General features: G+C 40.8%; 2 protein-coding genes across 2 annotated transcripts; one reads left to right on the forward strand and one right to left on the reverse strand.

The window, feature by feature from the left end:
• Positions 1 to 396: 396 nt before the first annotated feature.
• LOC136766895 (eukaryotic translation initiation factor 4E-1A) lies at positions 397 to 8,363 on the reverse strand. The gene is made up of 7 exons (XM_066720765.1): positions 8,273 to 8,363; positions 5,244 to 5,347; positions 4,254 to 4,349; positions 3,118 to 3,181; positions 2,745 to 2,858; positions 2,074 to 2,213; positions 397 to 1,377 (listed from the first exon to the last, which is right to left on the reverse strand). Exons 1-7 carry the CDS (start codon positions 8,288 to 8,290, stop codon positions 1,263 to 1,265), a joined length of 651 nt encoding a protein of 216 aa, XP_066576862.1. The 5' UTR covers positions 8,291 to 8,363; the 3' UTR covers positions 397 to 1,262.
• A 1,592-nt stretch (positions 8,364 to 9,955) lies between these two features.
• metap1 (methionyl aminopeptidase 1) lies at positions 9,956 to 21,641 on the forward strand. Its single transcript, XM_066720766.1, has 11 exons — positions 9,956 to 10,113; positions 13,517 to 13,568; positions 14,514 to 14,623; positions 15,181 to 15,241; positions 17,703 to 17,794; positions 18,113 to 18,196; positions 18,292 to 18,430; positions 19,249 to 19,380; positions 19,595 to 19,738; positions 20,048 to 20,113; positions 20,247 to 21,641. Exons 1-11 carry the CDS (start codon positions 10,000 to 10,002, stop codon positions 20,411 to 20,413), a joined length of 1,161 nt encoding a protein of 386 aa, XP_066576863.1. The 5' UTR covers positions 9,956 to 9,999; the 3' UTR covers positions 20,414 to 21,641.
• Positions 21,642 to 22,288: the final 647 nt, after the last annotated feature.

A 22,288-nucleotide genomic window follows, 5' to 3' on the forward strand; every position in this document is an offset into this window, starting at 1 on the left:
CATGACTTGCAAGGCCAAGCTCTCCAGAAAGACGTGCATCTGCTTCTTCTCATGCTAGACATTAGGTTTTGCCACTGGCACATTATACACCTCTCTCATTTACAACTATGAAGAGACGGGTCATTTTAATACGGCAAAGTGAAAATAAGTATTGCAATTAAAAACCTAGCATTTGATTGGTTTTAAAATGTTTTCAATTGGCAATACATGATTCCCACAAGCTGATAAAGCATACACATCCAGAGAGCTGTTCCTCACCATGAGAGGCTACATCAACACATTAAGCACCTTCTTAAATCCAGGCCATCGTTTCATGCAGCTGCGCGAACAGTCTCTGCAATTAGATTTCCTGGGATTGCAAACTGAACTTGGTCAATAAGAGCTGCACTGCCTAAATAAAGATAATTCACTGTACACATTTATTTACAGTTTGTATTCTTTACACTGTATTGATATGAAAAGGGGCTGTGTTCTACTTGAGGCATCAATCAAAGCAAAGTATATCTTAAGGAATACAGGTCTTAAAATACAGCATAACATAAAACAAAAGGCATTTGTTATATCTTACTATTCTAGCAAGGAATGTAAAAATTACAGGTTACATAATAAAAAATAAAAATCACAAAAAACATAAAAAACTTTCTATTGAACCTCAAAAAACAAACGTTTAATTGTTAATACTTCAAGAAAATTAAAGAGAAAGCAAATCACAAACGTTTGATTTCACCCATTTTAAGTCCCAGCCCTTCTTAAAAAAAAAAAAATAAAGAACAAAAAAAGGAGCCGAGTTATAGAATTAAGAAAGCTATAACTCTTGGGGGAGAATAAATGAAATAAATTAAATGATAATATTACTAGGGATTACAGCAAGAGCACTCAGTTGTACATAAACAAAAGCACAAAGCAATATGAAAAGCTTGGACACGCTTCCTCCCAGGCCAACTCAAGCAGCACACAAAGCTTTAAAATATGAACACAGTTCTTCGATCTAATGTTTTGAACAGCAACATTTCTGAAGTAAAGGTGAAACTGCGCAGCCACGGGACTCTGGAGGTCCGATACAACCAAAAACTTGTTTATTTTTGCTTTTCTTTTCGTGATTTTCTTTTTAAATCAGTCAATAATGGAAGAGCCTCTGACCAATCTAAATCAATGTATTTATTGAAATCGATAGACTGCAGTCCATTCTTCTCAGAAGAAGCTTTGTTTTAACCCCGATCTCGATCGCTTGACGGCGCCTTCTCAGAGAGGGAATCAAATTCTTAAACAATAAACTTATTCTTGGTGGTGGAACCACTTTTGGTGGCAGTGTCAGCATGAGACTGGTATCCAATTACCACTTTTGCTGGGACTCCTAATCTTTCCTTGTAAACCCTCCTGTGGGAGAAAAAAAACATTTAAAAAAAAATTAAGATACAAAACAAGAAAACAAAATGATTGTTTCTCTGCTCAGAAATCCACAGTACTGATGTCTATTGCAATACAAATATCACAGATGAAAGGAACTTCTATGAAGAGAGTTAAATAACAAGCTGCTGAACTATTAAAGCACATTTTACAGCACAAGTCTACTAATAAAAGCAAGTTTAAAAAACACACCCACCCTGCAGACCCTCGCTAGTGTGTAAGTGTTTCACAAAGTAAATTAAGCATTTACACACAAATGTATGGCATGCAACTTGAACACATCACTCAAGCAATAGTAAGCATTTGGACAGTACTGGTCCAGTCACTGCTGAACCGGGCAGCAGAATCAAACCTCTGCAACATCCATATCACATCAAACAACAGCTCGTGTTATTTCACTCGGAGCCTCTCACATGTTGTGAAGTGGACTTGCTGCCAAAGTACTTCAGCTGTGTTTAATGATACTTTCACTAATTATTAGACAAAGTAAGCCGTGTTCCTGTTGGGGGGAAAAGAAGCTGGAAAAGAATCTGAATTGTGCATATATTGCTCATCAACATTTTGGGCTTCCACTGTGCATTTTGTGCTGCAGGCCTGTCTAGCAGACCACTGGGTTCTTCAAAAACAAACTAAATTAAATGAAGATATGGGGGAAAGACGACTCACCCTATATGTGTAACAGCGTCCTTGTTTTCATAATCAGCTGTCCATATTGCTATTTTATCCCCTTTTGTTCTGATATTAACTACTGCGCCACAGACTTCATCGCTGTAGTCATCAAACGCTTCTCCTATGAGGCACAGGAGCTGCAATGCATTCAGGACAGTAGTCAGCATACAAGAGCCATCTGTACAGGGCAGACTACATTTCTACTTGATGATAAAACTAGATCTTGGGAATTTGGACACATATGGGATTCTACTATTATGAAAATGTACTGGGGCTAATCAACTCTACTAGGTTAACCTTTTTCCCTACTGCATGTGCCAGTCGCAGGGAAACACAAATACACAGATCCGGCCTTCCAGGTGCTTTTATTCATTTACAAGCAGACATTTTGATGGAGAGCTTATCTCATCAGAGGCACAAATCCCAGTATCTTCTGCAGAAAGTCAATATTTCATTTGTTTATGAACACTCCTGCCTTGCAAGCAACTCATCTTCCTCGCTATACTTCTTTCTACAAAATAACACATTCAAATATTTTGAGAAACTACAACTGTTTCTAAGCTGTAGAAGTTTTTGCCGTCACACCAAAACATTCAACATTAGCACGGTTAAACGTTTGATGCACCCCGTCCAGCTCAAGTGGACATGGCGCTGGTTGCGATACTCACAGTTTCTAGCCAGAACCGATCCAAGTCACTTCTCCGCTGCTGTTTTGACAGAGTGATCAACCATCTTCCTCCCTTCTTGTTTCTCTCATCCTCCCACATGGGCTCAATGCCATCCTACACAACAACCAGTCTGTGCATTATTGCAGGAATAGGCTTGAAGCCCAAAGAACAGCAATAGAAAAACAAAACAACCTAGTGTTAAGAGAAAACTGCACAAAGACTACAAATGAAGCTGCCATGAATGTACACAAGAGGAAGACAGGGGTGAGACCCCAAAGAGACCCCAGCGAGACGACCAAACATGACTAAACTACTGTGGTCTATATCATGTCAATGCAAAGCCATCGCTTCATTGTAAAGAACAGGTTCCTACCTTGAAAAGCGAATAGTCGCAGCCCGACATCAAATTGCTTGACAGCTGAATATGATTATAAAGACTGTAAATACACAGAAATAATATTAGATTAAAGGTGTAGACGATCATTGCCCCTGACTGGTACTGATAAGTGTAGTTCAGAAAGAGGAACGTTTTGTTTTAATCCTACAAGTTCATTACATCTGTTCTTATGTAGTTTGTAGTAAAGGGATGAATAAAATACTGGCATCATAATTATTACTACTGACAGCACTTACTGTATAAACCTCTTTTTACTGTAATATTAAACAGGCTGTAAAAATCTATGTTCACAGATAGTTTCCTTCATATCCAACAAACAATATGATGGGGAAACCTACCCGAGAGACCAGATTTCCATCTGCTACATGGCAAAGTGCACCGCAAGTTAATTTGTAACTCTAATGGAAGCTGATTACAGCGGAGCGGCAGACAAACCACCGTTAAAGAGGCAGTGACAACAATGAGATGTCGAAAACAGGACACCGTTTGAAGACTGATGAGACACAGGTCTTAATTCAATTTCTCCTTCCTTTCAAGCAAAATGAACAGTTTTGTTTATGGAAGAGAAGGCCGGAAATAAATTTTTATTCTGAACGCCTTAACACACATTAGGAGTAATTACAGTTTTTTTCATAATTTCCCAATAAAGCAGACCTCAACATATTTATTTTATATTTTCTAATTATTTGAAGTTAGAGACTGCAAAGACTGAAGATAAGTTACAAAAAGCAATATTTTTAATGAACATTACATTTTCAATAATAAAACAGCAGCAGATTTTAAAGGTCCTGTATAATAGTTATCGGTTTTAAATTTGTACATTTTAAATTCGTCAGCTCATTAATTACTTCAAATAGTGTATTGCAAACCCCAAATACGTCTGAGGACTAGATCTTAAAAACACGGCCATAAGAAGAATTCAGATTCTTAAATTTCCTTCTAAAAAGGGAAGTTTTTTTGCTGCTGCATAAGTAATTTAAAATCCAACAAGCCTCCAATTTTCAAATAGAAATATGGTCTCTATGGATTCTATGCATCTAAATACTTTAATTCCATTTAGTTACATTTAAAACAAATATTGAAAAGCAACATATGAATAATAAATTACTTACGCCCAGAAATCTTCAACTGTATCAAATTTGGAGATGAGACGTAAGTTTGCTTGCCAAGTTTTGCTTTTGTCATTTTTAAAGAACCAAAGAGCCCATCTGCAATAATGGAAAACACACACAATAAATACAGTACACCCATCTGCCTTTAATAAAGTTCACAGGAATTCACAGAGCATGAAACATCTGTGATAAATCAAGTTTGTTGAAAGTAGTTACCAATTGCTAATGGAAAACATATTAGAATACAAAATTTATACCACTTTGACATTAAGTTGCTTTTTTTTTTTTTTTTCCCTCTTTGCATACTTACTTTGGCAAATCTACATGTGATGTAAAGGAAAGCATTGACAATGTCTTGGACAGAAGACCGGATTCAGCAGATTTAGAGGCTGTATATTTGTAAGTGGCTCAGTTTAAATATTTACAGAAGGGTGTCATTTCATGCAGGTTTATGATAAGTAGTAAACTGTCACCTCGGGACACTTTACAGAGTTACCAAGACAACAAAAACAAACCGTGATAAAAGCGGAAATTTATACTATGGATAAAAAAGTATATGTTGAAAATAGCAAGACAATTCCAACATTTTGGTGTTACTTATTTAAATTGTCTGTCCCTCATACACGTTTCCTCAAGACAGTATGGAAAATGGGCTTCAAGGCATTCAAGACAGAAAACAGGAGACGCTTCTTCACACAGAGAGGCGTCACAATCTGAACAAACTCCCCAGCGATGTGGCTGAAGAGACAATTTGGGAACATTCAGAAACAGACTGGATAGGATCCTTGATCACTTAGTTATTAATGGACACCAAACGAGCACGATGGGGTGAATGGGCTCCTCTTGATTATTTGGAAATGTTCTTAAAAACCTGTCACTTGCACATAGTGTGATCATTCATTAAGGGTGTAATCATGTTAAAATATAGGTTTCAGTAATACATATGGAAATAAAAAAAGGGGGAAGAAATAACACAAAAGGTAAATCTACCTGTTCTGTAGTGGATGTTTAATGTAGTGTTCAGGACTCACGACCTCCTGTCCCGTTACTTCTGTTTTTTCTTCTTCGGAATTTGCAGGATTTGAAGTGGTTTCCTGAAAAAAAAAACAAGTGTGAAATAGGCCTACATGTTTGAGAAATGTATCCTGCATACATGTAAAGATATAATGATGTTTACTATATAATACATTGTTCTAACAAACTGCAAACTCAATACAAGCATGCCCAACAAAGAGTTATGTTTACTTTGTTTAGCATTCCCCAGACCCCATTTTGTATGTTCACCTGCTCCCCTACACTAAGATAAGGGTCTACACCCTCAAACATTACAAAGATCCTGAAACTAAACTACAAATACCTGGTTTCTGGAGGCCAGGCTGTAGCTATAAAGGGTTTCACTTCTTTGGGAGCTCTGTGACAGCCATTCAAATCTGGCATCAGACATGTGCTCAACTAGCCTAACAAACAGATTAAATGTCAAGATACATTTATGATGGTATACCAATGTAATACTTGTAGTACTTAGCAGTACAGCGTTAATATTCTAAAACAGAGGTTCAAGAATAAGTTTTAGGCTAAATACAGTCACAGCATGCAGAAGACTCAAAACCAGGTAAAAACTAGCCTGCTTACTAGTTTTAACTTGTCTGAACACAGACATTACATGATATGATAAGCCCAGGATGTAAACAGAAACAATGCATGTCTACATATATGGAAAAAAATCTAAACAATTTCATATGGCAACACAAAAGATCTCTGCCAGTTATTTTTAAAGTAACCGAGTAGCAGGTATGCAGCACTGTTAGACACTGCAGTTCATTTATCACAAGCTCTGACACAAAACTCATACAGGACTACAACAGCAACTGAGATCAGCGGTGACGGATTCTACACGGCACAGCACAGGCTTGTGTGCATTTTACATGTAGCGTAAATCTTAATATGATGTTCGATTACACCAGTGTGCAGCTAACAAATGCTTATACAGATCAGTTTTTGAAAATGACCGTAGACCACATAACAACTTTTACCTACTTGTGAATGGAAAATTTACAAAACTGTACCCAATTGCATTTTTATTTTGAATTGTTCTTATCTACTTTATGAAGTGGCCCCTGAGCATGAAATAAACTGTGATTGGGTAAAATTAAACCGGTCATTCATAATAAACTGCATTATAACTCATATAACATAACATAAGGGGAAAAGTACTCAATTAGAACATGTGCATCTTGTGCATAATTGAAAAAACGTTTGGTTAATGGAAGAACAAATACAGAACTAAATTATTAGAACAGCATTAGGCTTACATAGTGAAATAGTGATAGTGAGACAATCTGGCAGAAGCTGAAAACTGCAGGCTTGGCAGGACGTCTGGCAACACAATTGCACTGTCAGCAGCAACAGGCTGTGTTGGGCAGAGTTAGGGACTGAGACTCCTACACCGAGTAGGAGTCTATGTACCTAAATCCATACTGTGTGGGCCATGTACAATAAGGAACATATAAAAAGCTATAATATTGTGAATAGGTTTGCTTTTTCCTTCATACATGGTTTCTGTTGTAGTTTTGTCTTCAGAATAGTAGTGACCAATAAAAACAACAAAAGGTTCAATAGCGTGTGGGAGTTGTCACTGTGCCCCAAAACATTGTGATGTTGTAAAAGCTAAAAAAGAAACTCACTCCTTCAAAATAATTCTGCTCTTTTAAAACGTCTTCGTGGCTTAAGCAGGTACTTTAAGACACCTTATCAAATACCATCACTAGCATTGCTGATCTAATTCAAAACACATTTGAGGTTGCATATGTCTGTCTAATTTCAGGGTTTAAAAAACGTCAACATAAATTGTTGGAGTTGTGGGTGTAATACAGGATTAGATTTGTTCTCTTGCTTCACTGGTACACTTTTGCAGTGTCCATAACTGGAAATGGGTCAAACCATGGGATTCCCGTTTTCATTAATGTTAAAACAACTTGTTGCAACATACACATTGTATGTGCAACACCTACATTTACTCAAACATAATACAAATGGATGAACTGGATACCTTCCCAGAGCTATGGAGACGTACAAAAGCCAGAATAACTTGTTTTATTTGGCTCACAACCTGGCACACTACAACGTCGGCTCAATCTACACGTGTGTTGGCACTCATTGGCACAAAGATCAACAGCTTGAGTAATGGAATATTACAACTGAAGGGTTCTATATTACATTCTAAATTCTATATTCTAATAGAAAACGCCGAGGCATGTATGTTTGTATTATACACCTGGCGAGGAGTATTCTGAATGAAAAACACATACAATAGAAATTAGCTCTGAAGTTTAATTTAAAATAAATATTTTGACATTCTAATGCCAGGTTCTGCAGTGTTGGTTGGTACTAGTGGGGTAAAAAGGTGCAGTCAATAGATGATTATCTCGTATGTAAACACATCGACAACATGTATGTGCAGAGAAGGGAGATAAGCGTTCCTGCAACTGTCATGAAGCGGAGAGGTGTCTACATTGCGTGCCCAAGACAACTCCTCCAGACCAGATCAATCGAGCCCCGCAGACGTGCGGAGTCAGCCCGGCGCCAGGACGCGACCAGCGGGCTTCACCTCGGTCCACCTGACAGGACGCGAGAGCCGAGCGGACGAGAAGGCCTTGGCCTTGACACAGACAGGCACAGGGGTGGTGGTGGTAATTGTAATGGTGGTGACGGTGGTGGTGGTGGTGGTGACGGTGGTGGTGGTGGTAGTAGTAGTGGTGGTAGTGGTGGTGGTGGTGGTGGTAGTAGTAGTACAGTGCGCGGTGACTCACGCCGTGCTGTTGGCGCCGCGGCTCAGCGCACAACACACTCTCCCGCCACCGCCGCCGGGCTCAGACCCGACCCGTCTACACCTTCAGCCGCTCGTCCGCCATCTTTATCGATTTATTGCGTCTTAATTAGACTCTGAGTGTCTATGGGCGCCACTGCTTCCCGACCCCGGGCCACAAAAACAAACGTTTCGGCGCAATGCACTCACTCACCGGTTCCGCGGTCGCCATCTTACTCGGTCTGATGCTCGGGCTGCGGAGACATAAGAGCCGATTGGCTCAGCTGTGTCACATGACGCCGCCAAGTAGCCTCTGGCAGCTGCGCATGCGCCTTTCAGAAAGCGCCTAGGAGGATTGTGGGGTATGTAGTCTCCCGTAAAATCTACCTATTTGCAAAGGTAACACCGCAATGCAAATCAGCTTTGGCATTGCCACACCCTCCTTGGACATGTGAATAAATGAACGTTTGCCATTTAACTACTTAAATATTGTGGTGTTATTATTATTGTTTTTGTTGTATACAATTACATTCTTTCCACTCAGGCCCTCTTAAACCAAGTAGTAATGAATGTAAAAGTAACCTGTTTCCAGTTTTAAGTTATAACCTAACCTGCATGACAATAACAGGACTGACGTCTTTATATGGATGAATGTGGACGGGCTTTAAAAGAGTATATCAATCTATGAAAGATTCGATAAATGTTGCACGAACCCCGAATAGACTGCTTTCTTTTATTGTTTTGTAAAGAAAGCATCGAGTTAAGTAAGCTTGTAATCAGAAGGAAATAATAGTTGGTGTGGTTCCCTAAGATCACTGCGTCCCACTGTGTTTTTTTTCTTGCAGAGTTTCAGTGGAGAAACATGAGACGCTACAATGCATTACAGCATTATATTAAATAGCCATTGTGTTCTTGCCTATTAACCCCTGGACCAGTTACAATCCCTTTTTGTTACCATGATTAAAGTAACTTCATCCAAATCAGGTTAGGAATAATAATATGCATCAGTGACAGTGTGTGATAGTACAGCACTGCACTACACTACATTACAAAACACTATAACCTAACGCAATGTAGTGTACAGATAGTGTTAGCTACATGCATACTGCTATATTATCCCTGCTTCTGCCATCCACAAACTGTCGAGGATACAAACACATATCTGTTTTTATACTACCATAAGCACCGCTGTCACATCCTGTATCACTTAATTATGCATAACTCTTTCTACTAGTAACCTACTCCACACTATCACTGATAGCAGCCTGCAAACCTGGAACATTGGAAGAGAACGCACACCCAAACGTGATGAATTCATTTGACCAGTGTTGTTAAATAAGCTTAAAATAATTATTAATGCATGGAAACCGCCGTACAAAACAATACATCACTAATACCAGTGTCAAAACTAGTCATATGTAGTAATTTCAGACACTTTAAATTTAAATGGAGTCTCATTTGAAATATAAACTCTTGATACATTGTCTCGTACTTCTCGATTCTTTTCTGAATAAGTTATATCCCTTCTTTGTTGGATAAAAGCCAAAGCATTACGTCCAATATCTAACCACCATGCTTTATAAAAGTCTCCAGATTTATTGGTCAGGCAGTCCACTGGCGCCCCCTGTAAAACGACTGCCACCACATCTATATTGATTATTTTGCTCGCCAGTGGTTGTTAGTTTAGTTGTTTTTGTTTTGTTTTGTGTTTTGCGTTGTAACTGAGGAAATCCAGTATTAGCACATTGGGGGGGAAAGATGAATGAAAGCCAGCCGAAACAGTGTCGGGGGAAATCAGGCAGTGCTGTAGACGGCCGCACGCATCCCCGCTCCTCCCTATTCGGGGTCCTCCGCGACGCTCCAAGCCCCGCCCTCCCTGCGCCGTGACGCTGCCGGCCACGCCCCTCTCCCCGCTGCTCTCTCCTGCATCCGAGCGGCAGCATGGCGGCTCCAGAAACCAGGGAGTGCGAGACGGAGGGCTGTGTCAGCGAGGCCAAGCTGCAGTGTCCAACCTGCATCAAGCTGGGGATCCAGGGCTCCTACTTCTGCTCGCAGGTAACTGGTTCTTGCTCTGCTGCCCTGCCGCCGGTGTGAAACACATGTGGCTCACAGGGCAAGCACTACAGCCTGGGCGCTCACTTCAGGTGCTCCTCACACCTGATTTCAATAAAAAGTGCCTCTGGAAACATCCGAAACGTCATTCTTCTCACACTGGGAGATTTCCCGATTATCCGACAAGTTGCCCCATTCATTGCTGGCGTTTCTCTGTAGTCTACTGAGGTCTGTGGATGTCGCTTTAGTCTAGGCCTGTTGTTGTGCACAACTTTCGTGTCCCTGTAAACTAGGACTCATTTTTATAGGCTGGGAATTACGATGTGCGTTTTGCAAGACTGCTCACGTCTGCGTATTTAATAACTCGTCTGCGAGTCCTGTGTGTGGACGGCGGTGGACGTGGCCGCTGTGCTCGCTCGTCAGTCATTCATTGAGCCGAGGAGCTGCAAGGGTCGCCCAAAGCCCTTCATCTGCACAGCCCTGGCCCCGCACAGCCCTGCTCCCGCACAGCCCTGGCCCCGCACAGCCCTTCATCTGCACAGCTCTGGCCCCGCACAGCCCTGGCCCCGCACAGCCCTGGCCCCGCACAGCCCTTCATCTGCACAGCTCTGGCCCCGCACAGCCCTGGCCCCGCACAGCCCTGGCCCCGCACAGCCCTTCATCTGCACAGCTCTGGCCCCGCACAGCCCTGGCCCCGCACAGCCCTTCATCTGCACAGCTCTGGCCCCGCACAGCCCTGCTCCCGCACATGCATGCAGATGTGGGTGTTTTCACTACAGCATGGCTGTGGAAACTGTCCTTCTGGATCATCCACTGCCGTCCAGCCAACTACTCCAGCTCGATTCGTTTTCCTGACAGGTAGATTGCGATGAAGTGCACCAGTTGTAGAGATACTGTGCTACAATTGAAGCATGGACTAATAACTACTGGCACCTGTTTTAAAACGTGTTCAAAACAAAACTGAACTGCAAATTAATCTTCATCTCTGAAGAAATGAGAGGCATGTAAGCAGGCAGATTTATCGTGATGATTCCATTGAAATAATAACCACGTTATTAATGTGTAACAGTTAAGGTAACAATTTTGATGTTATCATAAAGAGACCAAACCAATAATTACCAATACAATCCCTTTATTAAACGAGTATAAATCACATACAAGATTTATTATGCGTTATGTAACGTATGATTTGTGTAAACAAATGACTGCACTTTTAATTTGTTCTCTAACAGTAGTGCTGTTTAAACTATTAGGATTTTTTTCATTTGACATTATATTCAGTTTCCTTATTTCTTTTTTAATGATGAATGCCTGTTTATAACTGACAGTGGCAGTCAATGAATGGGCTTTGATCTCCTCATCTGCTCCTGTCCTGCAAAGAGCCAGCAGGATTGAGACTCATCCTGCATTGTACTGGATGCGATTTTGCCCGTCATCTTACAATATAAAACCAAGAACGCCTGTTTTTATTAAGTGGAAGAATCCAAACAAATGATGCAAATGCAATCCCTGTATCGCCACACAAGTTCTTTAAAATGTTAGGCTCGTGTGATGTCGCTCAGTAGCTGATCGATTTCACAAAATGCTCCCTGAGCGCCTTGATCTGGAGCTGTTGACCTAAGAAGAATTTAATGCCTGTTCTTGCTTAAGCAACCCACTTGACTACATGTATGGTGGCACTGTCCTAATGTAGTCTGACATTGCTTTCCCTCACCCTCACCATAGCTGTGATAGTGTGTGGCATGGACTCCAGTACATGGTTTTGAAGGATGCACATTTTTAAGCCATTTGCTGTAGATGGGGAGGAGAAGTTTCTGATGATGAAACCATTAGAGTTTTTCTTGTTGCTCCAAACTCCAGATTGAGTTTAATGGGCTATGAAAAGATGCCTGGAGTTTTACGTAAGCCTAGAGAAACGATTCATACACATTTCTGAATAGGCAATATTGTCTTGCAGCATTGCCACTACAGATGAAGTATCAGTGTTATTGGATTGATTGTTTGCAAAAAAGCTTAATAAACCACATACCCTGTTCACCGTTGTAGTGGATTCTCTGGGGTAAACCAAAAGAGTATCGTTGCCAAACATAATTTTAGGGTAAAGCCACAGGCTGTCAGACAAGTCTCTGCGATTGTGCTACCACGAGACGTACGCAGATCAAACATTTAACGTTCAGTCTTCGAGTGTCTCTGCTTGACATTTGCTTGGGAAGAGCAGCTGTTGGGAGTAGGTTCCAGCTGAGGCCGTGCTTATTCTGCACAACTCGCCCGGTGACGCTGCACAGAGGGGGGGCAGGGCAACTTGATAACATCAGCTGAAGTTATTTTTAAGTTGCCTACTACTGTTTAACAGAAGTACTGTGGCATTTTAGAAATGGATACATATTCCATCAGAAATCGTGGAAAATATCACACCTGTTATGTTACTAATAAACATTCAATTCAGTTTGACATTTAATGAAATACATTATTATTAAGGATTGCCTTTATTGCTTTTGTAACATTGTCAATATATAGATGCATAATTTCCTCCTTGTTCTCAATCCGGTTCATCAGTATCTCATGCAGTAATTGCTGCCCTGTGTAAAATGTGAGGCCACTAAATTCACATGTACTGTGCAGCTTTACTGGTGTCAGTAGGTTTCTGAAGAGTCCTGTAATAGTGTCTGAAGGTGTAGCTGTAACAAGTCATGTATTTATTTTTTAATCTATTAGTTCAACAGTCATGGCTCACTAATATTGGTCCCTCACTGGTATATTGAATGTAAAAATGGCACATTTTGTTTTGTTGTAAGAGGTGCTGTATGTTGTGCCATTTATGTGTTGCTCATTCTGCAAGACACCGATATTAAGATGAGCTTTTCTAAGCTGAAAGGAGCGAGTGCTCCAGCTAAACTCTGAATCCACAAACCATTATAAGGAGTCTGTCAGTTTAAGGTAAACTGTAATTCAGTCCAAACTCCAGGGTGAGTTCCTTATAACTTTTATTGATTTTTTTTTTTTTTTTTTTTAGTTCCCTTTTAAAGTGATTATTTGGCACTTTTTCCTAGTTGATGCTATCCTTATACATTTGGGTTGACAGACATGATAACATAATTAAATTATGATTGAGCTTTTCTCTCTGGGAGGTGTCTTGGGAAAATGCTGAATGTTATCTTGCTTGACTGTATATTGAATTTCTTATCTTTCTGAAGCACATTTCATTTAAGATAGTCACTTTGTACTGGAAAGTCCAGAAGGTAATCCAAGAGAGCAGATACAAAACACACTATTTGGCTGCTGTTTGGTCTAATTTGTTTTCCTGTACTCTGTGTTTGTGTGTGTGGACAAAGTCAAGAGTTAAAACCTCACCAGGTGGCACCTTGAGAACAATTGGTTAAGGACCTGTTTATTTTCCTTCTTACAGGAGTGCTTTAAAGGGAGCTGGGCTACACACAAGTTGCTACACAAAAAAGCAAGTATGTTTTTTTTTTTTTAATCAATTACTTTAATTATATACACATCATTATATAACACCAATGAGCATGTTTAAGTGCATGACATTGTGGTGGGGGGAAAAGTTTTGGAGTCGGCAGTTCTAGTCAGGATTTTAGGCCAGCATGACACTGTTCCCCAAAAGTTTTGAGGTAGATCAAAGCTTTTATACCCCCTCTGGGACATACCCTCAAGGGGCCTTAACATATTATAATCAGTGTCTGATCATTTCTAATAACTATAGCAGTGATTTCACTGGCTTTCTAAACTAAGCCTCATCAATATTATAATCATTACTCGTGAATAATAGTCATTAACCTCTACATTGCCAGTTGCATTGGAAGGTAATTTGCAGATAATATGTTGCAAGAAAGGAATGTGAGCTGCTGATAACCAAGTTAGGAGTAACAGCACACCAAGGACAAAGGCAGGATAGGATTTTAATATTTTTCCCCCACAACATTTTACAGTTTTATAACACACCTGAGAGTAACTGATAATTTGCCTAGGGGGGTAAGAAAAATGGATGCCACATTTCAGGAAGGTCTAATTAATCCAGCTGTTTAAATTGCCTTCGTTTAACACTGTACTGTAACATTGCTTGATTAATATGGCCCTCGTATGAGATTACCACTGTGATATTTCAGTATTTCTCTACAAGTTATGTTTTAATTTTCTTTAGTTTACCAAAATAAAAATGCTACTGCTCTTTCCCATAATTGTCACGGCAAACATTCTTGCGTTGTTTTGTTCTTGCCCGATTTAAAATATAATTTATCTGGTGTTTCTCAGCCCCTTGCTGACAAATATACGAAAACAAATACTGCTGAATCACCAAGTCGAAGTCAAAAGAAGTTAATTTGAAAGTACAATAAAACATGTAAGTATAATGGAACCAGATTCTGTATATTGTCTTGTTTCTGTTGCAGAAGAAGAGAAAACCAAGGATGAATCGAAGAAAAATGTGGATAACGACACCAATACAGACCCCTGGCCTGGCTACCGATTTACTGGCAAACTTCGGCCGCACTACCCTCTGGTATGTACATCAGTGTCTTACTATGTGAATATCTCACAAAATAAATAGTGCGTTGTCGAATTCAATTACTAATATATGCTTGGCTTCCGAACTCTCCACAGTTGGAAACTGATTTGAATTCAATACAGAGAGCAGTACTAACACTGTATGCAATATGGTCTGCTTTACTGTCCTGAGGGATTGATTTCTGCTCCTGGGTGACTCCTTAATTAAATAATTGAATAAACACAAAACCTAATATGAAAGCAGTTTAGCGGATTAGCGAAGGAAATTGTGATGGATTACGAGGCATAGAACCATGTTATTGCGTAGTTCGGTGTACCACAGAATGAACAACTGATTACCTTGTTGAAAACGAATGACGGCCAATTAAATTCTGCTGTATCCTTTTATCCCGCTGATGGGACTGTGCTGTAATGAATAAAGCCTTTTTGCAGACGGGACCTTGGAATGTTCCCCATTTTAAAGTTCTTCGATTTCGCTGGCCAATGCTGTGTGCTGTAATGGCTTGCTGTGCTCAGTGTGATGTATTCAGTGTGCCTTTTTTGTTTGTGTAGACTCCAATGAGACCTGTGCCAAGTTATATCCAGAGACCAGATTATGCTGATCACCCATTAGGTAATTTTCTATTTTGCTTTAAATGTGTATTTCTGTCTGTGTGGATTTTTGTGCAAGATACATTTTTAACAGGATAGAGTGTGATGTACGTCTTTTGTCTCGTAAATAACGAATACTTTTTTCTGACACAATGCTTCTTTGGAAACCTACGCTAAATCCCATCCACCAGCGATATGTGCTCTTGGTCCTGGTCAAACAGAGCCTGCTGTGTTTCTCATTCGACCCTGAGCTGCTGATGAGTTAGGCCTAGATTAAGTCGAAACCTGCAACCAGCAAATTCCAAGCCATTTACTTGGTTTATGACTTTCCGTTGGGCAGACAGAGAGCCACCCTCAGGTTTTCAGAGTTTGTAAGCCACTGTAACCCCATCTTGATTTCTTTAGTCATCTTCTCATTCGTAAGCAAATGCCAATTTAAAGTATTAAAACTGCTGGGCTGTGGCTCATCACTTCAGACTTTAATTTGGGTATAAATTGTCTAAATCATAGTTCAATTATTCAGATATGTAAGACTTTAATTACTCAAGCCATGTCTTCTGCTGGTGATTGGACTTAACTAAATCACTTAAACGTAAAATGATCACTAGTACTCTTCATGTTCCAGTGGTTTGTAGTAGTGAGGTGACATGAAATCCTCTGCGTGGGATTGTAATCTTAATGTAAATCTGTAGGGTGGGCATAGCGAAGATATTTGGACCAAGTGTAATACAATACAATAATACTTTATTGTCCACACAAGGTGGAAATATGTAATGTGCATTCATTTCTTGTCAACAGCTGCAGAACTGTTGCGTAAGTATGTGTCCTACATAACCGATCTAAGACCATCCTAAAGGTCCTATAGTAGAGCGTCTTTACCCGCAAAGTGCATATCAACTGATTTGAAAGGGCGGATTAATCTGAAAACCAGCCCGTCCCGTGTTTCAGCCTCAGTCTTCATTTTCATTATTCGTGTCCTACGCAGGCCCATCACAAGAACGGTGACTGTGACGGTAATGCTTTGCTTTTTTTAACGGAATAGTGCAAAGTAACTTCCAAACACCGGTAATTCATCCCAGAGAACGTCGCTGCTGCTTGAAGCTAATGCCAAACACTGTAGAAGCCTTAACTTAATATTGCATCCATTCTCCAAACAAATACAAGCATAATAGTGTAAATATTTTGTCTTAAACCAGTTTGTATGAAGAGTGGGGATTAACCCTGAGCCGACAAGCTGAATTTAGTGCATATTCTGGTTAAAAATGACAAGGATACATTTAAATTTGACACCGTGAAGAAATTATTTGCACAGGCATAGTTAATAAGCATGTCTAAACAGGTTTGCTTTGTTCCTGTTTTGGCACCAGCACTTCAGGAGGATATTCATGTCGTTTTCCATACCATTCAATAGTTTTCATGTTTTCAAAGTCTGTTCTGGACAAAATTTCTGAACTAGTCCCTGATGAAAATCCTTAAATTTGAAGTGCTGTGCTGGTGTAGCTGCCAAAGATGTATGTAACCTGGTCGACACTCGTGGATTTATCCTCGCATTGCCTTAGTTTGACCTTCGTAAAAGTAAGGAAGCAAACCGATATTCTTACTCCATACAATAACCGTCCGTAATAGAGGAGGTTGAAGAACCTTCTGCAACTGTTGCGCAGCCTTCTGTGTAAATGTTATTTTATTGGAGGTACTTGCAGGCTCATGATGAACAACCAGCCGTTTCTCAGAATTAATGCAAGCAGATCTAGTGGCTTCTAGGCTAGACTTGCCCCCTCTTTAGTGGAGCTTCACATTTGTCAAAGCTTGACCTTCCGTCCTAGAATGTAGGTAGTGATGTTCTAGAATGTTGGCGAGGAGTGGTGGTGGTCCGTGTGAGAAGGGTTGGTGTTTTATCTAAGTTGAGTAACCCTCCTCGCACCCCCCCGCCCACACAAGCGTTATTCACAGGACTCTACATGCTGATTATTTATAAAAGCTCTTTTCTTGCCTTGCTTATGCAGCAGCAGAAGTTGGGCTCCTAGCAGGTATGTTTTTAATGCTAATCATGAACGTAAACCTAGGGGCCAGACCTCTAGCCATTTCACTTGGGGTTTCTCATTGTTGTTGATCAGATGAGTGTGGTCTTGTGCAATCAGTGGCTTTTATTTATGTATGTATGTATGTATTTGCTGTTTTTGTTCGTTTAAGAGGAAGCTAACTCTCAACCGTTCCTAAAAGGAGGTGGTTTATTCCAGTCTTATGTGTTTTCTTTTCCTATACCATCATTTCCTGCTGTAACTGAGTAGGAGTTCCCCAGCACTTCGATCTTCCCTGCAATTGAAAATATCAGTTATTTTTCTAAGGGTGTTAATTCAGTGGACTCTTATTTGAAGTTTGAGAGTTAGCTGACTCTTGAGCCCAACTCATCCATTTACAGTAACTATCTGTGCTCTTTTACTGGTTCCATAAATTAATAAATACAACTTGTTTTCTTTTTTTAGGAATGTCTGAATCTGAACAGGCCTTAAAGGGAACCTCTCAAATTAAGATCCTTTCACCAGAAGATATAGAAGGAATGAGGGTTGTGTGTAAGGTAAGGATTCGTGTGAGAAACCCCAGTTAGGAGCACATGTGCATGACACTTAAGGTCATAAAAGCATCAAGTTCAAACTGCAGTCACAACTGGTCTCGTGTGCTTTCCCAGAACCGTACTGCAGTATTATAAAGGTTGACAATCCTGCATGCGTAATCTATACACACTGATTTAGTTGATTTGTCGTTGATCAAACCTGTAACATTAAAGACTTGAAGTTTTGCGCATCTGCCATTGGGTTCTTTCTCTGAGGTTAGGCTTGTCTAAGACCCAGCTGAGTGGCGATGGAACTAATTAGACATTGCACCTTGTTCACAGCTTGCCAGGGAAGTCTTAGACATCGCTTCGTTGATGGTGAAGCCTGGAGTTACGACCGAGGAAATCGACCATGCCGTGCATCTGGTGAGGAGCTGGCTCTGTCTCTCTGCACCGTACTCTTCTGCTCCTTTCTTTCAGTTCAGGCCTCTCACTGTCTGTCTGCCCCTTTCACGCTCCAGGCTTGCACGGCTCGAAACTGTTATCCGTCTCCGCTGAACTACTACAACTTCCCCAAGTCCTGCTGCACATCGGTGAACGAGGTGATCTGCCACGGGATCCCAGACAGGAGATCCCTGCAGGACGGAGACATTTTAAACGGTGCGACTCTCTGCCTGTTGCTGTTGTAGAAAACCGAACCTTTGACCGTTTGCAAGGTTTTTGGGGGTGTGGAGGAAATGCGGTTTTATTTTATTTTGACAGAAGCTGAACACAGTTCTCAGCCGTTTCCCAGCACTGATCTTTATATGCATTTTATTTATGAATTACTAACGGTTCAGAGCATATCTGTAACACAAACATTGTAAAGCCTAGACCAAATAAGATCTTTGACCGAGATGTGATTCACATTATAGGTGTGTAATTTGCCATTGGCGGGTAGGGCAAACTTTATTTTAAATCTAGGCCATAATCTTAATGCAAACAAGGATATAGCTGTATTTGCTTTATTTTGTCCCATTTATCTTTAAGTCTTGAGTGTTTGACACTGGAGAGCAGGTACCACCATTGGCAACCCAATAGTTGCCCATTAGTAACTGCCACCTCTAATAACGTGCCAAGGCCACTCCAGGCCTCTCTAATCCCATCAGTCTTCCTTTCTCGTTCACGATGAGGTGTTACGTTTGACTTGGCAGGTCCAATAAAATAAACCTCTGAGGCAAATGTCGTTAAAAGGTGTCGTATGATTCTGTTCCACTTTTGAACTTGATTACCAGTACATGTGATTTCCCCCCGGGGTGTTTAATTCACAAAATATTTTCTTGATCTTCGAAAGAGAGCAGGTCTGAAAGGTCTCGTCTGACGAAAGTGCGGTCTTCATTTGTGAGCCTGTACCGCACAAGTGGAAGTATTCCTTCTTGGCCGCAGTGCACGCTCTAGGTACTAATGCGGTCGTCCGTGTACCCCTCTCTCTCTCTCAGTGGATATAACTGTGTATCGGAACGGCTACCACGGGGATCTCAATGAAACCTTCTTCGTTGGAGAGTCTGATGAAGCTGCCAAAAAGCTGGTGCAGACGACCTATGAATGCCTTATGCAAGCCATTGACTCAGGTACTCGACGGCATTTGTTTGATTCAATCAAGCAAAATACTGAAATGTTTTGGTTTTTTTGGTTTGTTTACAAGCTTGATTTATCAAAATATATGTAGAGAAGTTTTGTCACTGAATGCTTTTCTCTCAACTTGTGCTGGAATTGAAACATCAGGCTGAAGTGTTGCAAAGTCCAAGCCGCTGTCTTATCTTGTCAATGTCGCCTGTGTCGCAGTGAAGCCGGGTGTCCGTTATCGGGAGCTGGGCAATATCATCCAGAAACACGCGCAGGCCAACGGGTTCTCTGTGGTGCGGAGCTACTGTGGACACGGCATCCATAAGCTCTTCCACACCGCCCCCAATGTGCCACATTATGCCAGTGAGTAACACTGCAGCCTGGGAAGCGCAGTAAGCTTTGTGTGTCTTTCATACCTCGGCTTTGTGGAATTGGAATTGTGTGTATATTGTGTAAATATGATTTGTGCTAGTTAGAGCAATGTTAATATTTCCAGAACCAGTTTTTCTTTCTCTCACTGTAATAAAGGGAGTGTGTTCTGATTCCAGCCCGAAGGTCTCATTCTTGAAGTAGCCTTACCGTTAGTTAGGTTTAATTGATTTTGTTGATTTGGAAAGGATTTAATTTCATACTTTATAAGCCTTCCTAATATTTTATGTTTCCCCTTTTAAGAAAACAAAGCAGTCGGAGTGATGAAGCCAGGTCATGTATTCACCATCGAGCCAATGATCTGTGAAGGTAAGAGACGTCTGGCCAACTGTGATTTGGAATTCATAAAATATTAACATCAAGCCCTTGTTTGTGCGAGTGCAAGGCTCCCTTCAGGAGAGTCCCGCTCTGATGTTGCCTTCTCTCCCTGGGGCTCGGTCAGGAGGCTGGCAGGATGAGACGTGGCCAGACGGCTGGACTGCGGTGACCCGGGACGGGAAGCGCTCCGCCCAGTTCGAGCACACCCTGCTGGTGACCGAGACGGGCTGCGAGATCCTCACCCGGCGCCTGGAGGACAGCGGGCGCCCGCACTATATGTCCCAGATGTAGGGCAGACGTACGAGGGATGGCTCTTCCGACTTGACCCCTGACGGAACTGTGCAGAGCGCTGCCACACCCCTGCCCCCGCCGGCAGCGCTCCTGGGGTCTCGGAGATTTCCCCGCACTCGTCTGCGTTCGTTCGCTTTGTTTTCTGTTGTTTTATGCAAGTACTTGAATACATCTGGATGGGATTTCTTGTTGTGGGCTGTTTTAGAGTGAAGAGTCGCCCGTTTTTAATGTCCTCGGAATTCATTGAGTCGTGAGAGTCGAAGTATGACCAAGATAAATATTTAAATAAAGGTTTATTTATGATGAGTGCTGTTCGGCACAGTCGTATCTGGTCTATTACACTTTTATACGTGAGTAAGCTGGGGTTCAGTTTAACCATGCGCAGGTGCGTTACTGTCGGAAATGCTGTAACAATGTACACTGAGCGGCGAAATTCTGTCTTCCCCCCCCCCACACTGGGTCAGCCACCACAGTGATGTATTTGAGTCGGGCGTATGACTGGAAAAGTCCCTGTGTTTCCTTGTTCTACATTCCTGCACAGCTATGAACCCCAGTGAATTTGGTGGGAAGTTATTTGCAGTTGATTAAATTGTTCACTCTTTATGGTAGAATTGCTGAAATGGTAATGAGCTCATTGTTATATTTGGTTTTAATCTAGTCTAGAAAAACAAAAGCATATTGGTGCAGAAAACGAATCATGAGTGGAACAAAACAAAGGTAAAATATACATTTTAATCAAAAAATGACCATATCGTCTTCATAGTTAGCATTTACTGCAAGATAACTGACTCTCACTTTTGAAATTATAGATGCTGGATATCCAGTCTTATCTGTTTTGTGGTAGTTATAGATTTTATTTTGGAAATCAAGAAATAAAACCTTAAGGTTTTCGTGTTGTGAGAAAATTACAGTGTTACTCCCAAAGACAGCGATGGGGATTAGTCTACAGTCGTCTCACTTCTGCGGTCGCCTCACAGCTTCACTACATTGCAGTAGAGCACGTGTGTCAGAATTGTATCGTTTATATTTTATTGTCCAGTTACGATGTTCTACGCAAAACATTTTTTAACACAGAGTATATGTGATTCCGCCAAGGATCCATGGTGTCCGTGCTATTTCACAGGTACTTGTGTAAGAGAACTGTGTGAATTGCGCAGTCGGCTCGTTTTCCTACACTGGTGCTGGGGAGCTCGTTAAGTGCGTCATTAAAATGAAAGATTTGTTCAAATGGTGAAAGAGTGTGGTTCATTTTGTTAAATGTGTTAAAGACTTCAACTAGGTTTTAAAGTGGTGGTAAATACAAGGGTTTTTCCCATTCCTTCTGTTTGTATCTTATAAACACAATCCAGAAGGTTTATTGAAGAAGTAATTTCATCCATGACTTTCTAATATGAAAATGTTTACCATTGTACTTAAAATGAAATATTCTAAGGGGTTTCTATTAAAGATATAGTGCAGTTTATTTAATTTTAATAATGAGATGTCCATAAACCGGTAAATCTAAATGGTGTTATTGGGAAGTCTCATCGTGGAAACTCACAAACATGTTTTCATCCCCGCAGGCACTTTAATTACAGCCTTAAGAACCAGCTATTTACATGTAAACACTAATTTCAGGAGAGAGGTTCTTCATGGTGCCACTACTTGTGCGCACAAAAGCTATACTTTTCAGTTCACCCTCAAATTATTTTTTCCACACCCCTAATGTGTACACGGAAACCTGTGAAACTAATTGTGTACTTTCCAGATTAGTTTCAGTGTATACTTCGATTCAGCCGTTCTCCCTAGTGCAGGGTTGTTAGAAACCAGACATTAACTCCTCAAAACTTCACACATATTACCTATACATGTCCACACTGGTTTCAGAAATATATT

This window comes from Amia ocellicauda, chromosome 13, assembly GCF_036373705.1.
Source record: "Amia ocellicauda isolate fAmiCal2 chromosome 13, fAmiCal2.hap1, whole genome shotgun sequence".
In the NCBI taxonomy this organism is placed as follows: domain Eukaryota; kingdom Metazoa; phylum Chordata; class Actinopteri; order Amiiformes; family Amiidae; genus Amia; species Amia ocellicauda.